At 42.8% G+C, this 17,498-nt stretch overlaps 1 protein-coding gene across 5 annotated transcripts; it reads left to right on the top strand.

The window, feature by feature from the left end:
- Window positions 1-3: 3 nt before the first annotated feature.
- LOC142397767 (uncharacterized) lies at window positions 4-12,213 on the top strand. Of its 5 annotated transcripts, none has more exons than XR_012772725.1 (18): window positions 4-687; window positions 1,315-1,498; window positions 1,761-1,889; window positions 2,222-3,115; window positions 4,077-4,559; window positions 4,656-6,014; window positions 6,104-6,259; window positions 6,652-6,768; window positions 6,989-7,111; window positions 7,204-7,260; window positions 7,366-7,803; window positions 8,061-8,297; window positions 8,541-9,246; window positions 10,227-10,357; window positions 10,467-10,520; window positions 10,613-10,765; window positions 10,853-10,906; window positions 11,043-12,213. XR_012772725.1 is itself a non-coding variant. In XM_075481448.1 (17 exons), exons 3-16 carry the CDS (start codon window positions 1,827-1,829, stop codon window positions 10,739-10,741), a joined length of 4,971 nt encoding a protein of 1,656 aa, XP_075337563.1. In that variant the 5' UTR covers window positions 4-687; window positions 1,315-1,498; window positions 1,761-1,826; the 3' UTR covers window positions 10,742-10,765; window positions 11,043-12,213. The 5 variants fall into 5 exon arrangements, 2 of the variants coding, with proteins under 2 accessions (XP_075337563.1, XP_075337564.1); XR_012772723.1 differs by having other exon boundaries at window positions 4,053-4,559; XM_075481448.1 differs by lacking the exon at window positions 10,853-10,906 and having other exon boundaries at window positions 4,053-4,559.
- The last annotated feature ends 5,285 nt before the right edge of the window (window positions 12,214-17,498 follow it).

Below are 17,498 nucleotides of genomic sequence, written 5' to 3'. Positions count from 1 at the left end.
AAGCATTTTGAACACAGTTACATCTTAAAGGTAACGTCATAATAAAGATAAGGAAAATAATGTAGAAACCTCTTCTTTTTCTTAGGTGTTATGGTGCTGTTGAGGCAAGCAAGGATGAAACAAAACTTGTTTTTTATGCATTTGTAGACAGTTCACGAAAACCTCGTGGCCTTTTTGATAAACACGCACTTTTTCAGAAGACCCTTACCTGGAATTTAAACATATTTAGAAATGTTAAAGATAACTATATAGATCAGATATTAAAGTCAGATTTATTTATAATTAACTTGTACTATAGCGTATTTTTGTTTGTTGTTTTTGTTTGTTTGTTTTTATCTTACCTGGAACAAAAAACTCATTTGTGAGAGGCAAACACATGGACTTGTTGAAAGAAAACTCTCAAATCGGAAGATTTTTATTAAAGAAAAGAGAAAAGCCACAGCCTCAGCTGAAGAAACGCCAAGTGGAAAAGGAGAGGTGGCTGGAGGAAAGAGTGAAATAACAGGGCTAAGTGAGGGGGTGTGAAGGCTGAGTGCCAGCTGGATATAGAGGATTCTGGCAAAGTCCAACAACTGTGGCGTTTCTAAGGAAACAAAAGAGCAACAAAGTCCACAGATCAGACGCTGAACTTAAGAGAGGCTTTTCGTGCATTGAGGGGGTGAAACTACATTCAGAAACACAAACCAGGTTAGTATTATTGTTTACCTTTGAAAATTTGATCCTTTGACCATCTGTGACGTTTCAGCTTTGAGACAAAAACATGCTGCTGATCATTTTCAGAAAATAGTAATGTGACCTTATCATCCACAGAGTTATCTGTTCATACTGAGCTAAAAATTAGCCAAACTTGCTCGCATCATTTTTGGCAAGTTTAAACAATTAGCTCACAATTATCAAAGACTACCTTCCGTCATTTAACCACATTAGCAGCCTCGGATACACAGATGTAATGATCGACTGTCATACAGGCATGTGAGTATAGTTTGAAGGCAGACTTGAAAACATGGGACACTGTGCTTGGTGACTCTGCGGTGTGATGTTTAATGCAGGGTGGTACAGTAGGAGATTCGGGATGCAAGATGATTAGGAGGTGGGGTAACTTGAGAGATACCTGTGCCCAACAACTTGCTACCAAGCTGTTGATGTGGTGAATAATAGATGACTGTATTTAAAGTGTATGCATCTTTTCCTCTTTCTGTTCATCTGTGCAGTCTGTGCAGTGAGACAGACTTGAGAATTGGATGAATCATGCAACCGTGACAAGTGAGCAGAAACTCTCTTACAGCTTTTCTTTGTTCACTTCAATCCTCTCAGTGGGCAAAAGGCACATGAGTGGAGGATCACGTGACTTCATCAGACTTCCAGGAGCAGTTCGGTTACCACGGTGCCAACAGACTGTAGGAAACAACATGGACCTGCAGCTTCTGCATAACAGAGTGGAGGTCCTGGAGCAGAGAGCAGGTTGAGCCGTCCAGTCGGACAGCTACTGGAGGAACAGGTGAGGTTCTGGGGGAGAGGGGATCCAGTGACACACCTGCTACTATACACTCACTTTTGGCCAAGGTGATATCACGTATCACACACAAATGACCGCAGAGCACTCCTGCATGTGAGCACGCCGTTTACAGGAGAAATGACCAGCATCCAGTACAGATTTTCAGACTAGAGGACGTGATTAAACTTCAAGTTGATATGCCGATTTAGTTAAAGATGTTTAGATTAATTTGATGTGCATTTGTTTTGTTGCACTGCTTTGTTAGGATCAAAGAAGTCCGAGAGGAGAGCTACAGCTTTTCCAGCTAGCCTCTGCCTCCCAGCTGCCCAGCATGCAACACTCTCCGAGGCTGGACCAGAAACTCCACATGCTCAGGGAGGAAGTCAGGACCATGGTGAGAACTCCAGCACCATGATCACACACGCATTCCTCATAAGAAGAAGAAAGTTCCCTGGCTATCCCTGGCAGATATGAAGCACTCACAAATCCACATTGTGGTCTGTCACAATATGATTCTTTTTTTCTTTTTTACACATGGGACTACAAAGACAAATCTTTTTTTAAACATTCTATTTGTATTTATAGTTTACAGTGTATTCAAATTTTCTGGAAATTGTGTAGATGTGTTAGCTTAAAATGTATTTAGCAAGCTTTTAGAAACGATCTGGACTAAACTGTGATATTTCTCTTTCTTTTTGTCTCTTTCTTCCTCTACCTCTTACTCAGACTCAGGAGAAGGAGCGAGGGGAGCGAGTTTGGAGGGAGCGACTGCAGCGTTGTCAGAGGCAACTAAAGGCCAAAGAGGAGGAGATGAGCCGCCAGTCCCAGTACTTTGAGAACTTTAAAACCCAACTCCAACACAAGCTGAGCCTGACCCGAGACAGAGAGCAGAACCTACAGAATCGCATCTACAATTTAGAGAAGCAGCTACTTGACATGACTGTTAGTGCTGCCACTAGCATGGCAACAATCAGAGCAGCCAGAATTACTGCTGGGACTCACTTTGAAGAACAAGGCAGGCTCCCTTCCATGAGAGGAGAGGGTGAAGGAGAAGAGGAGAAAAAGGAAGAGAGGAGGAAGCAGTGGCAGTCAAATGTTGGAACTGAGAGAGAAGACAGGCGGGAGGGGGATGAGGAAAAGGTAGAGACCGACATAGAGGGAGGAAGAAACAAAGTCACAAAACAGACCTCAAATGAGGCCAGGCTGCAAGGCTTCATTCTCTGCCTTCAGGAGGATCTCAGGGTGCTGCTGCAGAGGGAAGAGGATGGGATGACTGAGCGGAGAGGACTGATGGAGCAGCTCCAGGAGGCTCAGGGGAACAGCCACCTACTGGGCTGTAAAGTGGAGGAGTTAAATGGAGAGGTGCATCAGCTGAAACTGTCTGAGAGCTTCCTGATGGAGGAGGTTGAAGAGCTGAGAGAGGAGAATGAGAGACTCCAGAAGATCCTCAGGGATGCAGCGAACCGAACACCATCTCAGTCATCCACAATCCCTGACTCCACATGCGTGAGTCCTGGGACCAATTCGCCTCGATGCAGTTCAGCTGTTTGCTCAACGTCCTCTGACACTCTCTTATATACCACTGCCATGGGACAGTCCTCTGTGGGGAGCTCAGGAAAGGTGCGTAAGCCACGATTATCTTTATTATCATTATTATCATTATTATTATATCCGTATTAAATCAGATGGTCTTGTTAAAATCCAAATCCAGAGAGTCTGCAATCCTGAAGAAATGCATAAACAGACACAAAGTGTTTTCACTGGCATCTATGAAAAAATAAAATTTGAATTCATTCAGGTTTTGTAACGGTGAAAAGTTGTGCAAAGGGCAGTGTTTAAATGTGTGATATCAAGAGGCGACCAATGAATTTGCGGATATACTGGATAAAGTTGAAACCGCTTCAGAAGGAGACGTTTAACAAAAGCAGTTCAATACAAATCGCTCTCTTTATTGCTCATGTGTACCATAGGAAAATAGGTCCAGCCGATTTGCTCATATTGTGCATAAAGCGTTCGATAATTACCTCCTGTAATTAAAAGGAGGGTAAAAAAAACAGCATTAGGCAATTTAAGGTACAATGAGTAGTGTGAGAAAACAAAATAAGTCCAGAACAGACGTGATAGCTTTCGGAAGAGTTGTTTTTTCTCTCTAAACAAGAACAACTTGTGTCATTACGAAATTAGAAATAAAATAGTTTTTATCTTATCAAACTGCCAAAATTTTTAATTAAAACACAAGTATTACTATGTCTATGACTTACAGGAACTATGTAGTAGATAAAGGTGTTTAAGTACAAATGCGTTTGAATATTGTGTTTGTTGTGTGTATTTATGTTTTCAAAACTCTTACAGAACCCAGCAGAGCTGATCAATCTAAGACAGGCTACCTCTTTAAATTCCCTCACCTATTTCCATTGATTCAGTATGACCTATTTTTCACTGATACAAGCTTACTGTGGCTGGTAAAATTGGCTAAGTGATAAACTTGAAGTGTATGTACAACAACAATGTGTTATGTTCACATAATGATCAATTGCTGTCAACGTCTGTCCCACAGAAGATGACAAATTGCTTTCCGCAGGTCCAGTCCTCCGCAGCTGTGGAAGATGTTCTGCCTCATTTAGTGGCGGTTTCACTTGTTGACCACCAGGGAGCAGCGGAGTGCCTACAGAACAACACAGACGACCGTGTGCCACCAGCCAAATCAAACACCCCACCAAAACACGATCCTCTGAACCTCTTTCACCACTTTGGCTCCAAGTCCGACACCGAATTCCAGCCACTTTCCTTCATTACAGAGTCCTTGAATGAGTTTAACCTGGGGAACATGGAGGAAAGTCCCAGTGAGGAATCGGATGCACTTAGGAAAGCTTTCCGGAGTTTGGGATTAGGGGGAGATCTTCAAGCTCTTCGAGAGCAATGTGAGCACCTGGAGGTCGCCCTGCAGCGTACACGGGAGCAGCTGAAGGTAATGGCTAAGGAGAATGCTCAACTGAGATCACAGCTCAGGAACGAGGCAGAGGAGCAACAGAAAGTGACAGAACCCTGGTCATCAAGAGAAAAGGTATGTTGTGTGTTGGACTCTCAAATGTATTTAAATCTGTAAAAGGTTTTCTCTGCTTCCTGTACATCAACGATCAAAATCTACCTCTATCGGCAGATTGTCACACCACCCACCTGCGATGGAGATGACTGTCCCCCATCATCTCCTGCCCAGGAGGATGCCATTATTGCCGTTGCCCAAGATGATCTTGTCCAAGCCCTGAATCAGGAAAACTGGGCCTTGGCAGATCGGATCCAGGAGCTGATGTCTCGCGCTGAGCTCAGAGAGGAGGCACTCGAGAAGGAGCAAACAAAGCTGAGGGTAAATATTTCAAGGCTGAAGGAGGATGGGATCAGGCTGGAGCAAGAGAACCATGAACAAGGCTGCCTGATTTTAGAACTCACCAGGAAAACTGAGGATGATCTTAACGCAATTATGGAGCTTCAGGAAAAGTTAGAGGAGTTGAGGGCCGCTAAAGAGGAATCACAAGGTCAAAAAGCTGGAATCCCAGAAATATTTCTACACAACAATGGAGAAGAATATGCGGACAGTGTAGTTGCAAGTGTGCTACAAGAAGAGGTACAGATCAGTCACATAACAGATGGCTTCACCACAGCTTCATTATCTGGTTGTAATAAAAAGAATGACTCGTCACAAAACAACTCACAGAGCATTATGCATGTTAGTTCACTGACGTACCAAGCGGCAAAGCTAAACAACTCAATCCAGAGCCTCAAAACAGAAGAAGAGGAACTAATTTACAGCATTAATTCACTTAGAGTGCAGCAAAGAGATGTTGCTCTGTCAGTCCAAACACAGACAGATGAGAAACAGCTCTTAACTCGCACAGTTTGGGCACTAAAGGAGCAGAAAGATTGCATCTCTCAGTCTCTGGCTGGCCTTAAACAAGAGAAAGAGCAGCTAAGCAGGGCAGTCTCTGGACTGAAGAATGAGAGAGATCAGTTTATAAGGTCCATGAGTGGCCTAAAAGAGGAGAAAGAGCAGCTAACTAAATCTTTTTCTGCTCTTCAAAGAGATAAAGAGGCAATAATAAAATCTCTCTCAAGTGGAAGAGAAGAGAGAGATCAGATCATGCAGTCACTGCAGGGTTTGCAGGCAGAGAGCAACCAGTTAAGCCAGACAGTGCTTCATCTGAAACAACAGAGAGATAAATTAACCGACTCCCGGAAGTGCCCGACAGAACAGAGAGACCAGGAACAATTAGCGAATACTTCAAAAGAAGACCATGACCGGTTGATAAAGGCAGTTCGAGGTTTGAAAGAAGAAAAGGGAAAAATTGAACATTCAGTCAGCTGCTTGAGACAAGAAGAAAAGCAGATAATGCAAATAATCCTGGGCTTAAGAGAGGAAAAAAACTGTCCTCAAGCTCTCCCCATCCAAACGCAAACCGACGAGAAGAATCACGAGCAGCAGCTGATGAAGTTACGAGAGGAACTGGACAAGAGTCATGTAGAGGTGAGTGTGGGCAGCATCGCCTTTGTGATCCTAGTCATTTTTATTTGAATTTTTCTGACCACAATAACCTCTTGTGTGCACATGTTCAGAGCAAGAGGTTGCACAGGGAACTGTCTCAGTCAGAAGTGAAGCGGGGGGAAGCTGAGATAAAGGTAGCCCAAACAGCTGAACAGATCATGAGACTGACAGATGCAGCCAGTAAAGTGGAAGACATCAGGACGGAAAATTCCAGCCTCACATCACAGGTATTCAGCCAGTATTTACTGGGAAAATAGTTCAACCCCCATCAGCATTCTAATGAACTCACAGAATGACTTTGTGGCTGTATTGAAGATGGTGGCATGATGCTTTTTCATGTAGATTAAATCACATCCTGGGTACAGTACATTCAGTCTTGTTAGAGTTCCCTTATTTCTCTTCCACAGCACTTTAGCTTCAGTATATATGAGCAATGGAATAAACAAGTCAATATTAGTTGAAGGATTAATAACATTGCCGTGTCTGTCTTCAGACGACTTGGGAAATATGCATGAGTTTTTAGTTGGTCCCTATTATCTTCAAGATTATCAATTTCCCTCCAGGTGCAAAGCCAAATAAAGTCAATGTGTGTGGTAATGAGTGGCTGTGTCTGCTGCAGGTTAATGAGCTGCAGAGCAAGCTGACTGATCTGCTCAGGGAGAAGATAAATGCTCTGTCTCTGAGGACGCAAATAGAGCGGCAGTACAACATCCTCACCGCTGAGCTCAAAGCAAAAGTAAGAATTACAAATGTTGTCTGTGCACTGGAAGTGAAATCCTAGGGACTTTATATATTAAGCTGCAACCATAAACGTTTTAGATGACACTGATTAAATGATGCTGCACAGAAATACCAGTTGGCAGCATTCATTCACTGCAACTCTATTAGATCAGTATTGTTATTCTTCAGCTGTTTGAAGCAGTTTTGATGTTGCATGTGTCTATAAAACCTTACAGACTGTCGCTCTGGAGGAGCTCAACTCAGAGTACATAGCTCTGAAACGAGGACAGGGCAGCAGGGATGATCAGAGTACTGCTCTTGTCTCGCTTAGGGCGCGCTACAACGACATCAGGGCCAAGGTGGGGACCGCTGTAGACAGCTGTCGCAGTTTGTTTTAGGAAGTGCTTTTATTTATATCTTATAGTTTTTGTGTCTTTAATTGTGTTTATAGTATGATGCGCTCCTTAAAAGGAAAAGCCTGAAAGATCTGGATGTTGCTCCGTTAAGGGTGAGAGTCTTCTGTCATTGTGTTATGTGCTACGGCTGCGCAGGAGTGTCTGTGCTGATGAACAGCTGGGTGATTTTGACCGACTGACATTTTGTCCAATGACAGGCCAAGTTGTCTTGCCTGGTGGTGAAGTGTCAGGAGAGAAACGGCTTGTTAGCTCAGATGATGAAGGCCATGCACGGACGGGGTTGCGTGGACCCCCAGCTCACACAGCGGGTTGAGCATCTGCTCAGAGATGCTGTTCTGCAGGACTACACTGCAGCATTCGCACCGGGAAGCAGAATACAGGCCCGCGGTCACTGTGATGGGTTTACTCAAGAGTTTATTGCAACATTTCAAGACCACACCAATGGATTCATAGCCGATCAAACCTGCCCAGCTGCATTAACCTCTGTGAGCAAGCAACAAAATGGTGTCTCACCTGAATCTGGAGACCCACGTGTCACACCTTTAGCAAAAGGAACACTAAAGGAAAACCCACCTGGGCCGACCTCACCTGTGGATGAGCCACTGAAATGTAGCCTGGCCACCAGTTCTTCACAGGTGACATAATAAGAAATTTAACCCACTCTTGTCAGTTAAAGGCTACAGCGCTCAGTTAGCCTGTATTAGCCTGTAAGGTCCTGTTTACCAACGTGTTTATTGGAAATCCAATGAAAATTTTAACCCCCTATTTATGTACAGCATATGACACTTGGCACTTTGTCAGTGGTTTTAAATGTCAAATAAGAGAAGATCAGATAATTTGAACTTTGAATTGGAAGTAAGTCCTAAACAGTCTTTTTCCAATCTCACTGCAGCTGTCTTCTGTCAGTGGACCAGTCCAAGCAAGCAGTCGACCAGAGAAACCAGAGTTTCATCATTTAGACATGAAAGAGAAGTCCTCGTCAGATCCGACCAGTTCGAGCGAATCCTCACAGAGTCCCAGTTCTCCCTCTTTCACCACAAGAGTCAGTCCAAGCAGGAGGCTGAGCAGTCCCGAGAAGATCCTCAACCTGCACGAGCAACTGCAGAAGACTCTGATGAGCAGCTTTCAGGTACTTTCACTGTCTGTTGATGTGCTGTGCACAGACACAGGTTAGCATTCGTGTTATCTCATAAAAACCTTTATCAAACTGCTTTCCTCTTTGTTTTGGATAAAGATGTAAACCGCATCCTAATTCATGTCATTTTTTACTTAAAGATCTCACCAGGTATGGAGATATTTCCACTCAGTGCCAAATAACTTCAAATGTTCGACTATTTTTTATGTTCAAGTGCTGTTTTGTCTTTACATGTAGGCACCTGAGAACAGAGGAAGGGGACGGCAGCCCAGGAAGAGCCTGTCACTTTCAGCCCCTGCAGACCTGAGCTCACCCAAAGCAAAGAAGAAGAACCTCACTTGCAGTTTTCCACACACACCCTCTCTCCCAGTTGCCACTGATTTGAGCCCAGCTGAAGATGTTGCAGTAGTAACAACTAAATCTGCCAGCTTTAATAAGTCAGGAACACTTTTTAATGCAGTTGCCTCTCGATCTGCTAATGCAGCGTTGAGTCCTAGCATATTCACTAGCCGACACCTTAAAGCAGACATATCTAAAACGTCTGCTCTTTCTTCCTCCTCTACCTTTCCTCTTGCCACTGTGGCACCCAGCAAAGATGAATCCATCTCAAATAATGGTACTAATGTCACAACACCCCCAAACCAAACAAAGGAAATCACCATCTCTGACATATTGGATGCTAAACATACAGCTTCGGCTTTTCTGACTTTGAAGACGGCTACTTTTAACTCCAGTGTCACTGATCCCCAAACCACTCTCCCAGATCTATCTGCCTCTAGCACACCAACTGTGCCCATGTGTCACATTTTAAACAATGCCTCTAAAACGAACAACCCATTCACTCCATCCTGCACTCAGTCTGCTCATTCCTCTGATAAGAGATCCAACAAGCCTGCCAGAGAGTCCACTGCTGCTCATGAAAAGGCTTCCAGACCCAAACCAGGTAACATTTAAGATATCATGAGCATCTCTTAAAGCCACCAGAATTCTACTCGCTTCTGCATGTTTATAGTGAAAATATAAGTTAGGGAGTCCTCTGCTCCACCCTGCCTGTTATTTCACACCATTTATGGTAGAGTTAAAGCTTCTGGTGTACATCACAAAGTAGAGTTCATCTTTGACACTTTTTTGTAACGCTTTTAAAGAAATTACAATCTGAAGTATAAGTGAGATATATTGCGAGGCTAATCGTGTGAAACATTAAAAGTTCAGTTTATTTTGACTTGAAGTGGACTAATATGTCCAGTGTCCTGGACGCAGACGGCAGCCAACTGACTTTCCCCCTTCTTCCACCAAAACTGTGTCAAGTCGCTTCTTGGAAACTGTAGTAGCTTCATGGAGGGCGACTTGTTGTCTTTTGGGAAATAAATAGTTTGTTCCGAGCTGATAAAAACACAACACTTCTTATTTCCGCACGATTTACACTCATGAAAACATAATGGTGTCTCTGCCCACAATGTTGCACCCTGGAATTTAAGTCCCGGTAGAGAAAATGTGTCTTCACTTAAGAGCTGAAATGTCTTTTATATTTGACAATAACACAATATTTGTGTACTTGTGTACTCCTCTGTACGCGATGTAGCAGTTCAGGAGGATATTAGTTTTCCTTGCATGTAGCTGTGATGTGATTACACCCCACCAGATATGGGCTCTTTTCTGTGTCTGTCTTTTATATCAGATAAAATAATGCTGCACATTCCTGCGCAGCTTCGAGCTATTTGCCGTTTCCTTGTTCTCTACTCTTATAACAAACCGTCACGAGCGATTATTAGATTTTAATGTATCACTTGCAAGTCTTGAATGTACTTGCTTGGTAGCGTTTTAATAACTAAAAGATTAAAAAGGGGTTTTTCACTCCTCGCTAAAAGAAATATGGAAGAGGTTAGAGCTGTGCACAACATTTCTTTGTCCAACTCTCTGCAGAAGCTCCAGCTGAGGTTCGCTCTGTTGAGGTCATTAAGACGGTTGGTCAGAGCGGCCTCCTGATTGGCTGGGAGAGGCCGCCGCTCGACGAGCTGGGCTGCAGTAACGGCACATTCGTGTACGGATACAGGGTAGGCAGAACAAAAGTGGACATTGTTTTTGGAAGATTTACTCGCATTTCTGTGTTTATTTATCCGCTGAAATAGACGCCGTTTCCTGCTCTTATTATTCTCTGCTCAGGTGTGTGTAGATGGGGAATTCCACAAATCAGTCATGAGCTCAGCGTGCACCAAGGTATCAGTCCTCCTTTACGCTTTACAGCTGTTAATTACTGCATCCTAACATCACGTAGAAATATAAAGCGTGCAGTGTATCTCCGTCTCCAGTGTATTCTGGAGAACGTCGAGCTGAGCGTCCCAGTCGACATCAGTGTCCAGACTCTGGGCTCTAATGGTCTCTGCTCAAACTGCGTCAACACTGTGTTCAGGACTTCAAACAGAACGGAGCAACACTGACCCACACTGTGGTTAAATCTGCAGGTAAGTTTCGTATTTCTTTGTTTACGTCACCTTTTTGTTTGCTTGTCTCAAATGTGTCATTACATTTGCGTCTTTGTGTGTCTGTAGAAACGCATAAACCTCCCAGTGAAAACCTTCCTCACAAGGGCCAAGCTGTGACTGGTAGGTTGTGTGTCTGTTTGTGTGTTTGTGTTCTGCGTCACATCGCTTTTATTCACTGACTGATTGTTCACATCAAAGATGTTGCTAACATTGCTTTGTTTAAGCTGAATCTTGCATTTTGTTTCTTGCGTTACAGAAATCCTAACACGAGACGCACGGTGTCTATTCTTCTGTGTGTCTTGTATGTTCGCCCTTCAGTTCACATCCATCTATATCTGCAGCCCTCTGAGGGAGCGTCCTAACCTCCACTTCAGCTGAGACACACAGTCACACTGCAGGAACAAGTGTGCCATGTGAGGCTCAGGTCATCTAATCAGGAATACTCGTTGCACATGGTTATTACCCGTCTGTGAACAAGCAGCAAGCTGCAACTGGCCCCTAAACCTCGAAAATGATTAACTGAAGATGTCAAACGAAATACTTTGCAAGATTTTTGCCTTAGCACTCTAAGTCGATTTGCGTTTTGAAAACAACTCTTTCCGTGTTGGAGGAAGCTCCCGTCTTACCTGCAGGACCTCTTGAATGAGTAAAACATTGTGACCGACACGTGAAAGACCACAGTGGCTGCCAATCAAACAAATCCTGAAAAACCGCAGAGAGTTTATGAAGCCAAGCGGAGTCGCATTTAAGAAACCCGCCCGTGACACCAACATTCACTGACAATATATCGAGGAAGACGTCTGCATCTGCTGCACACCTTTACACTGTGTTAAACAGAGAGATCACGTGTCGTGTTGCGTCATCAAAGAGCCCCGCACCTGCCTCCCTGGACTCTACGACTTGAACAGCCGCTAAAGGAACACGGTCAACGAACACACTGGAGGTCACGGTACCTGATTTTTACACACGAAGCCAAATACGTGAAAAGGCGATTAGCTCCAAAGACTTGATTGTTTTCTTCTTCTCATAGCTCTATGTGATTCCCTTAAACGCAGAGGCCAGATTTTAAGTTGTAAAATTTGCACACAATCAAGATTAATATCGAAAAGAAAATTATTTAAAAGAGACTATCACTGATATTTTTTTGTAGAGTATGTTATAAAAATATGCCAATGTACCACACACGCTGTAAGTCTTTTTGTAAGAGTAGCCAATAGATGGACACGTTTGCACGCACATTGTTTTTTTCCCCATTTAGTTTTCAGAAATGTTCAGGACACACACGATATGTTCTTTTGTTACTCACTGTATGTATGTGTAGAGGGATCATGGTGCACTAAAAGTATTTTTCTATCTCTAATCGGTGTCATCGATTTACCCCTAATTCCTTCTAACGGTACAGAGAATAAATGTTTATAGAATGTTAATGATCGGTCCACTGTCTGTCTGTCTGTGTGATCCATCCGGTTCTCAAATGGAAAACGGACGACACTGTGAATTAGGTGATATTTTCAGTTTTTCTTGATATGTTGGGGGTATCTGGGATTCAAATAACCTTTGACAAAAACACAAGAAAGCCTTAAGAAAAACATTTTAAAAAGCAATATCATAATCCCAGTAGTGATCTTCTCATCACTAGCTTTGGAACTCTACATTTTTTATTCAATTAAGAAAGAAAACATCCCACTAATAAACACTAGATGGCAGCCAGTGGGGCTGAGAACCACAAACCTTTCACTGTGACTGCCGCAGTCGGAGTGTAAACATCTGACAGGTGCTCTTTAACGGCGACTTATTTACGTGGCCGGTGCTGCTGTGCGCATTAAAGACATGCCAAAGATGTCTTAAACATCTCAGTGACTGCTTCCCTTCCTTCTCAAGATAAACCACCAAAAACTGAGGTGAAACAACAAGGACTATAAGCAGAAAGAAGGAGCTTATTAATCACCTGCTGTGCTCGGCAGCTTTAAGAGCTCCTCTGAGAACATTATTGCTCGTGCTCAGCAGAGAGAAGGCCTGCGGCGGGGGAAGGAATGTGTGTGTGTGTGTGTGTGTGTGTGTAGGGGGTAGAGTTGTGCAGTGGTAGAGGTGGCTGCTCAGTACTTCCAACTGTTCAGAAAGATATCGCTACAAAAAGGTTTGTTAGCCTTCTCAACAGTTTCATTAGCAGTGGAACAGGCATTTTGATCATCAGGTTCCAATTCCACGATTCCAAATACAACAGTTAGAAATCTTCCATCACAAGAAATCTATTAAAAATCTTATATTCATATCTTTTGCGAAGTCTTTCTGTTAAGTTACTAACCATAGAGAGTGGTCTTATTTAGTCTTGTTGATATCCAGATCAATGCATATGTTATAGTTCAACAAAGTTTCTGTTTACATGATTATTTGTATCTCAAAGCAAGAAACATTTCTACAGAAATTACGTTGACAGAAAACTGCTGGAGAGGCTTTGCTGTCACTTTCTGAAAGAAGATTTTAAGAAGTAAGATCTTTAATGTTTCAACACGAATATAATTGTTTAAGGAACAATGCATTATGTTTCAGATGATACGTGAAGCATGAACAAGACTATAAATGTAACTGCAGCAGTGGTGGAGTCATCAGAAAGTTCAAAATTTTCCTCATCTTATACTTTAGACTCGCATTAAGAAATTAGTTCTCAATGATAAAGAAACATGGTTCTTTTGAGTGCTTGGTAATTTATTCAAAGTGGTTACTATGGCGAGCGTCACCTCACAGTAGGCAGGTTTTAGGTTCGAGTCTCGGCTTGGGCCTGTCTGAGTTTTCTCCGGGTCCCTCCCTCAGTCCAAAGACGCGCATGTTGCGTGAGCTGGTAACTCTGCAATGACCACAGAGGAGTGTGGCTGTGTGTGGTTATCTGCCTGTGTTGGTCCTGTGCAGGGTGAACTCTGCTGTGAAACGCTCCTACGGCTGTATGTGAACAGGACGAAGCAGATAGAGAATAGAAACGATTTACTCAGACACACTTCTTATCAGCGGTCCTTCAACCAAATGCTTCTCCAACTTGACAGGACTCCATTTTGACCCGAGTGAAAATACTGAATGTAAATATGAACGAAGGCACCTGTCAATATAAGGTTTAGCAGTTCATAGTGTGTTAGAACTATGAAAGTGTCATGTCAAATTTTGAAAAAATTCAAGTTTAGAACCACCAACAGACTTTGTATGTCTGACAACCAAACCAAGCTGAGTGATGAAGGATGGAAGTTTAGACAGTTTAACTAACAGGCCAAAGTCACTTTTAATGAGATCCAGAGTTCCTTTGTGAATATTAGAGAACTTTCCAACTTCACAGCAGGCAGACATATGCCCTCCCCTGCCGAGAGGCCCGTGACAACCTCCTGTGAGTTTGCCAAAAGGCCCCCCCGAATAACTCAGACTGTGAGAAACAAAATAACTAACGTGATGAGAGAATTATCTGGTCACTGTTGCTAACTGTGGGGGAAACCGCGCACCCAGGAACACCTCAACACCTTGTAAGAAAACAGGTGCTTTCCTGCAGCACCGGGCCAATTCTAAGATCATACCTTCAGGGCTACGCAGCCCCTTATTGGGAAGTGACTTATAAACAGCAAATTACACATTTCCCAAGATGAGAATAAATCATTTTCTATATATATTACTTTAATTTTCAACCATAATTACTAGTTACTACTAGTTGCGAGTGAAAAAATGTTTGCAAAGCTGTTCGGCCCAAATCGAGCTGCTAAACCTTTGATAACAAAAAATGCACAATATCAACCTCAGAGGTAACCCATTTAGACTATTGTATTGTATTATATTTTCATGGAATGAACATTCATTATATTGACATGATACACCTGTTTTAAGGAAAATAAATAAAAGACCTCAGCAGAAAGAGGAGACGTGTACAAAGCCTATAGTCTCAGTCTCCACATGATGACAGAAGCACGATATAATACAGATATCATCAAATCAGGCCAGCACGCAAGATGCAGCTGGTCAGGTGTAAATGATCACCATTTGATCACAAATGATCACATTCTGAATTGTCTCCAGACTTTTAATTTATGTATGATTATAATTCAGAGAGCATTGCTTTTCCCAAAAACTTACTGAAAATCTCAGTGGCAAATGGCCCACGTACGATGATCAGAAAGAAAATGTATTAAAGCTTTTGGCTGAATAAAAACCCAATTCTTATTCGTCACCCATGCACCTCATTTCCAACAGTGTATACGTTTATAGTCTGTCATTGCCATCGTGAAATGGCAGTTGTACAGCCAAAGCCATGATTAGACTTTTATTAGGGGCTGTGCCAATACTCAGAAAAGTCCGTGTAACTTATAGGCAGATCGGTTAAACTGATGTTGGATTTTGGTTCACATGTCGTGAAAGCAGCCAGTGTACAGGTGTGTGTATTACTCTATCTGAAAGCTACCCACTGCTGATCATGTTAGACTGGCCTGTTAATAAAATCCCTTCCACATAAACTGTTTCATTCTGAGGATAGAAACCAAAGAGAGTATTTGGGTTTCTGAGCATGTGGTTTTTACTGTCCATCCTCTTTCTCAGCTAAATCCCCTCTCTGGCAGAAAAATAAGAAACAACTGCAGAGACAGGGGATATGTTTGGCTGCGTGAGCAGTAAAATACTCTAACAGATGCCTGTGTGGCATTTAAGCAGCAAATAACTCAGTCAATGTGAGGAATGATGAAATAAGGAGATATGTGGAATCACGTCAATAGACAACAACAGGTGGATTTTAAATTAAATCTATGTGCTTAGACGCTTCTGATGCTTACATTGTAGATTTGAAGGACAAATAAGGTTTATTATGTAAATCAGAATAACATAGTCCAAACCAATTAGTTTCAAATTGTACATTTCACATATCTATATTCAATGTGCTGTGTTGTACCTTTTTATATATCATCAGAAGTAAGTAACTGGTTGAAGCACTTCAACTCAACTCACTCACTATGCCGGTATGTACTACACGACATCATCACGTCTAATGACAACGAGATTGCAATAATGTTGGGAGAAAGCAGCACACTGTAGAACTAATTCAACTTAAACAAGGTCTGCTAATAGAAATGGCAGAATAGCAAAAACTTATCGGTTGTTTGATTTATTCACCAGATTCTCCAGATTGGTATGAAGTGGGCTGGTCTTAGAGTGAAACTCCTGGACAGAAAGTCAGTCCCACTTCAGCCCAGGGCAGACCACTTTACCACTCTCTTAACCGAGTTGATTTTTAAGCGAGTCTTCCTTCACGCTGCATAAAAAACTGAAACTCAAAGCAGTTTGATTATTACCTCAGGCCTCTGGGCGCACCCTCACAGTAGTGGCCCCTGTGAACAGTGCATGTTTGCAGTGTGAACAAGTTTACTTTATCTTCACTCTCTTGTGCCATTTTTATCAAAGCTTTTAGGAGTATTGTGACCCGGCTGATTGGGAATCTACAGTATACTTGTACTCTTAATTTTATGCATCATTGATTTTACTACGTACGATTCATTCCAGTAAAGCATGATTAACCAACATCCTGAATATGTTTTCACCAAAACAGCAGTGCAGATGCCTGAATCAGCCCAAAGAAGCTCAGCTGGGCCCACAGGATGCCCCTTCATTATTAACACTCACACAACACACACAATGCACAGCCTCAGTACAGCTATCTGTGCTTTAACTCTTGTTTACATGAATGAATGGCCTCTTTGTTAATTAATTTTCCATGCTGGATGCTAATGATGCCAAGCTCGGTTCTTTCTCAGTCTCTTCCCATACAGGCTAACGTGGGAGTTAGTGATGAAGAAGGATGGGACAAGGGAAGGCAGGAAAAAAGTGTGTGTGTGTGTGTATGAATGACTTGTCCCAGACATGTCAATAAATCAAGTCTCAATCAAGCCTGTAAGAATTTTCTCCGTCATGATGCCCGAAGGCACTTCTGCTTTCTCCAAGAGTGGAGTGTGTGTGTCTGAGTGTGTAGCAGCTCTGCGGGGGATATCTCCGTCTTGCAGGAGAGTTTGTGTCTGTAAACCGTTATGCTGACAGACAGTTGCCATCAGCAAGAGTGGGTTCTGGAAAAGGAGCAGCAGATGAGAAAGAAGAGAGGAGGGATAGTGTGCTGAGGTTGTAATTTCACCCAGAGGCGACGCTGTCACTCCATCACTGCCACTGACACCTTGAGCATCTGGGGCGGTTTGGAGTCCAGGCCAGCTCTCACCCCCTGTGTCCAGCTCTATAAGCGGGTGTCTCCTGCTGCTGTGTCTGGGCAGATGGGTCTTCATGCTGTAAAGTTGATGTGTTTTGTTGGATCGTCGTGCTGCAGTTTGACTGTGATATTATCCCTGCCAAGTGAGTGTGTCAGTGGAGGCATGTTTAGTGCCGAAACGCACACGGATATGGTGATATTATGCAAACACATTCATATACACTAAAACTGTCATCACATGAAAATTACCCGCTGGTGAGAAGTAATTCTGTTTGTTTGTGTGTACATGTGGGACATTTTACATCTCATCTGCCTTTAGTCATGGTTGTTGAAGCCCATTTTCTTCTCACTGTGATGTGGCTGTTGTGGCCTTATCAGTCCATCTCAGTGCCTGTTATATTTAGAGGCAAAGCACTATCGGAGCTTACAGCTGGCCGCCTCTGATTCAATTCTGACAGCATTCGAAGCAATCTCCTCTCTTTTTGTCCAGCTTATTTTTCTGCT

The sequence above is a fragment of the Odontesthes bonariensis genome, chromosome 13 (genome assembly GCF_027942865.1).
Source record: "Odontesthes bonariensis isolate fOdoBon6 chromosome 13, fOdoBon6.hap1, whole genome shotgun sequence".
Lineage (NCBI taxonomy): Eukaryota > Metazoa > Chordata > Actinopteri > Atheriniformes > Atherinopsidae > Odontesthes > Odontesthes bonariensis.
Note: the sequence above shows the minus strand (reverse complement) of the source record. Positions and strands in the feature narration are given on the sequence as shown.

Bases quoted from the DNA above. Each gene is read 5' to 3' on its own strand.
- LOC142397767 (XM_075481448.1), top strand. From the start codon at position 1,827: ATGCAACACTCTCCGAGGCTGGACCAGAAACTCCACATGCTCAGGGAG. The intron at 6,260-6,651 runs GTATTCAGCCAG...TGTCTGCTGCAG, and splicing joins ATTCCAGCCTCACATCACAG to GTTAATGAGCTGCAGAGCAA. The intron at 10,521-10,612 runs GTATCAGTCCTC...CTCCGTCTCCAG, and splicing joins TGAGCTCAGCGTGCACCAAG to TGTATTCTGGAGAACGTCGA.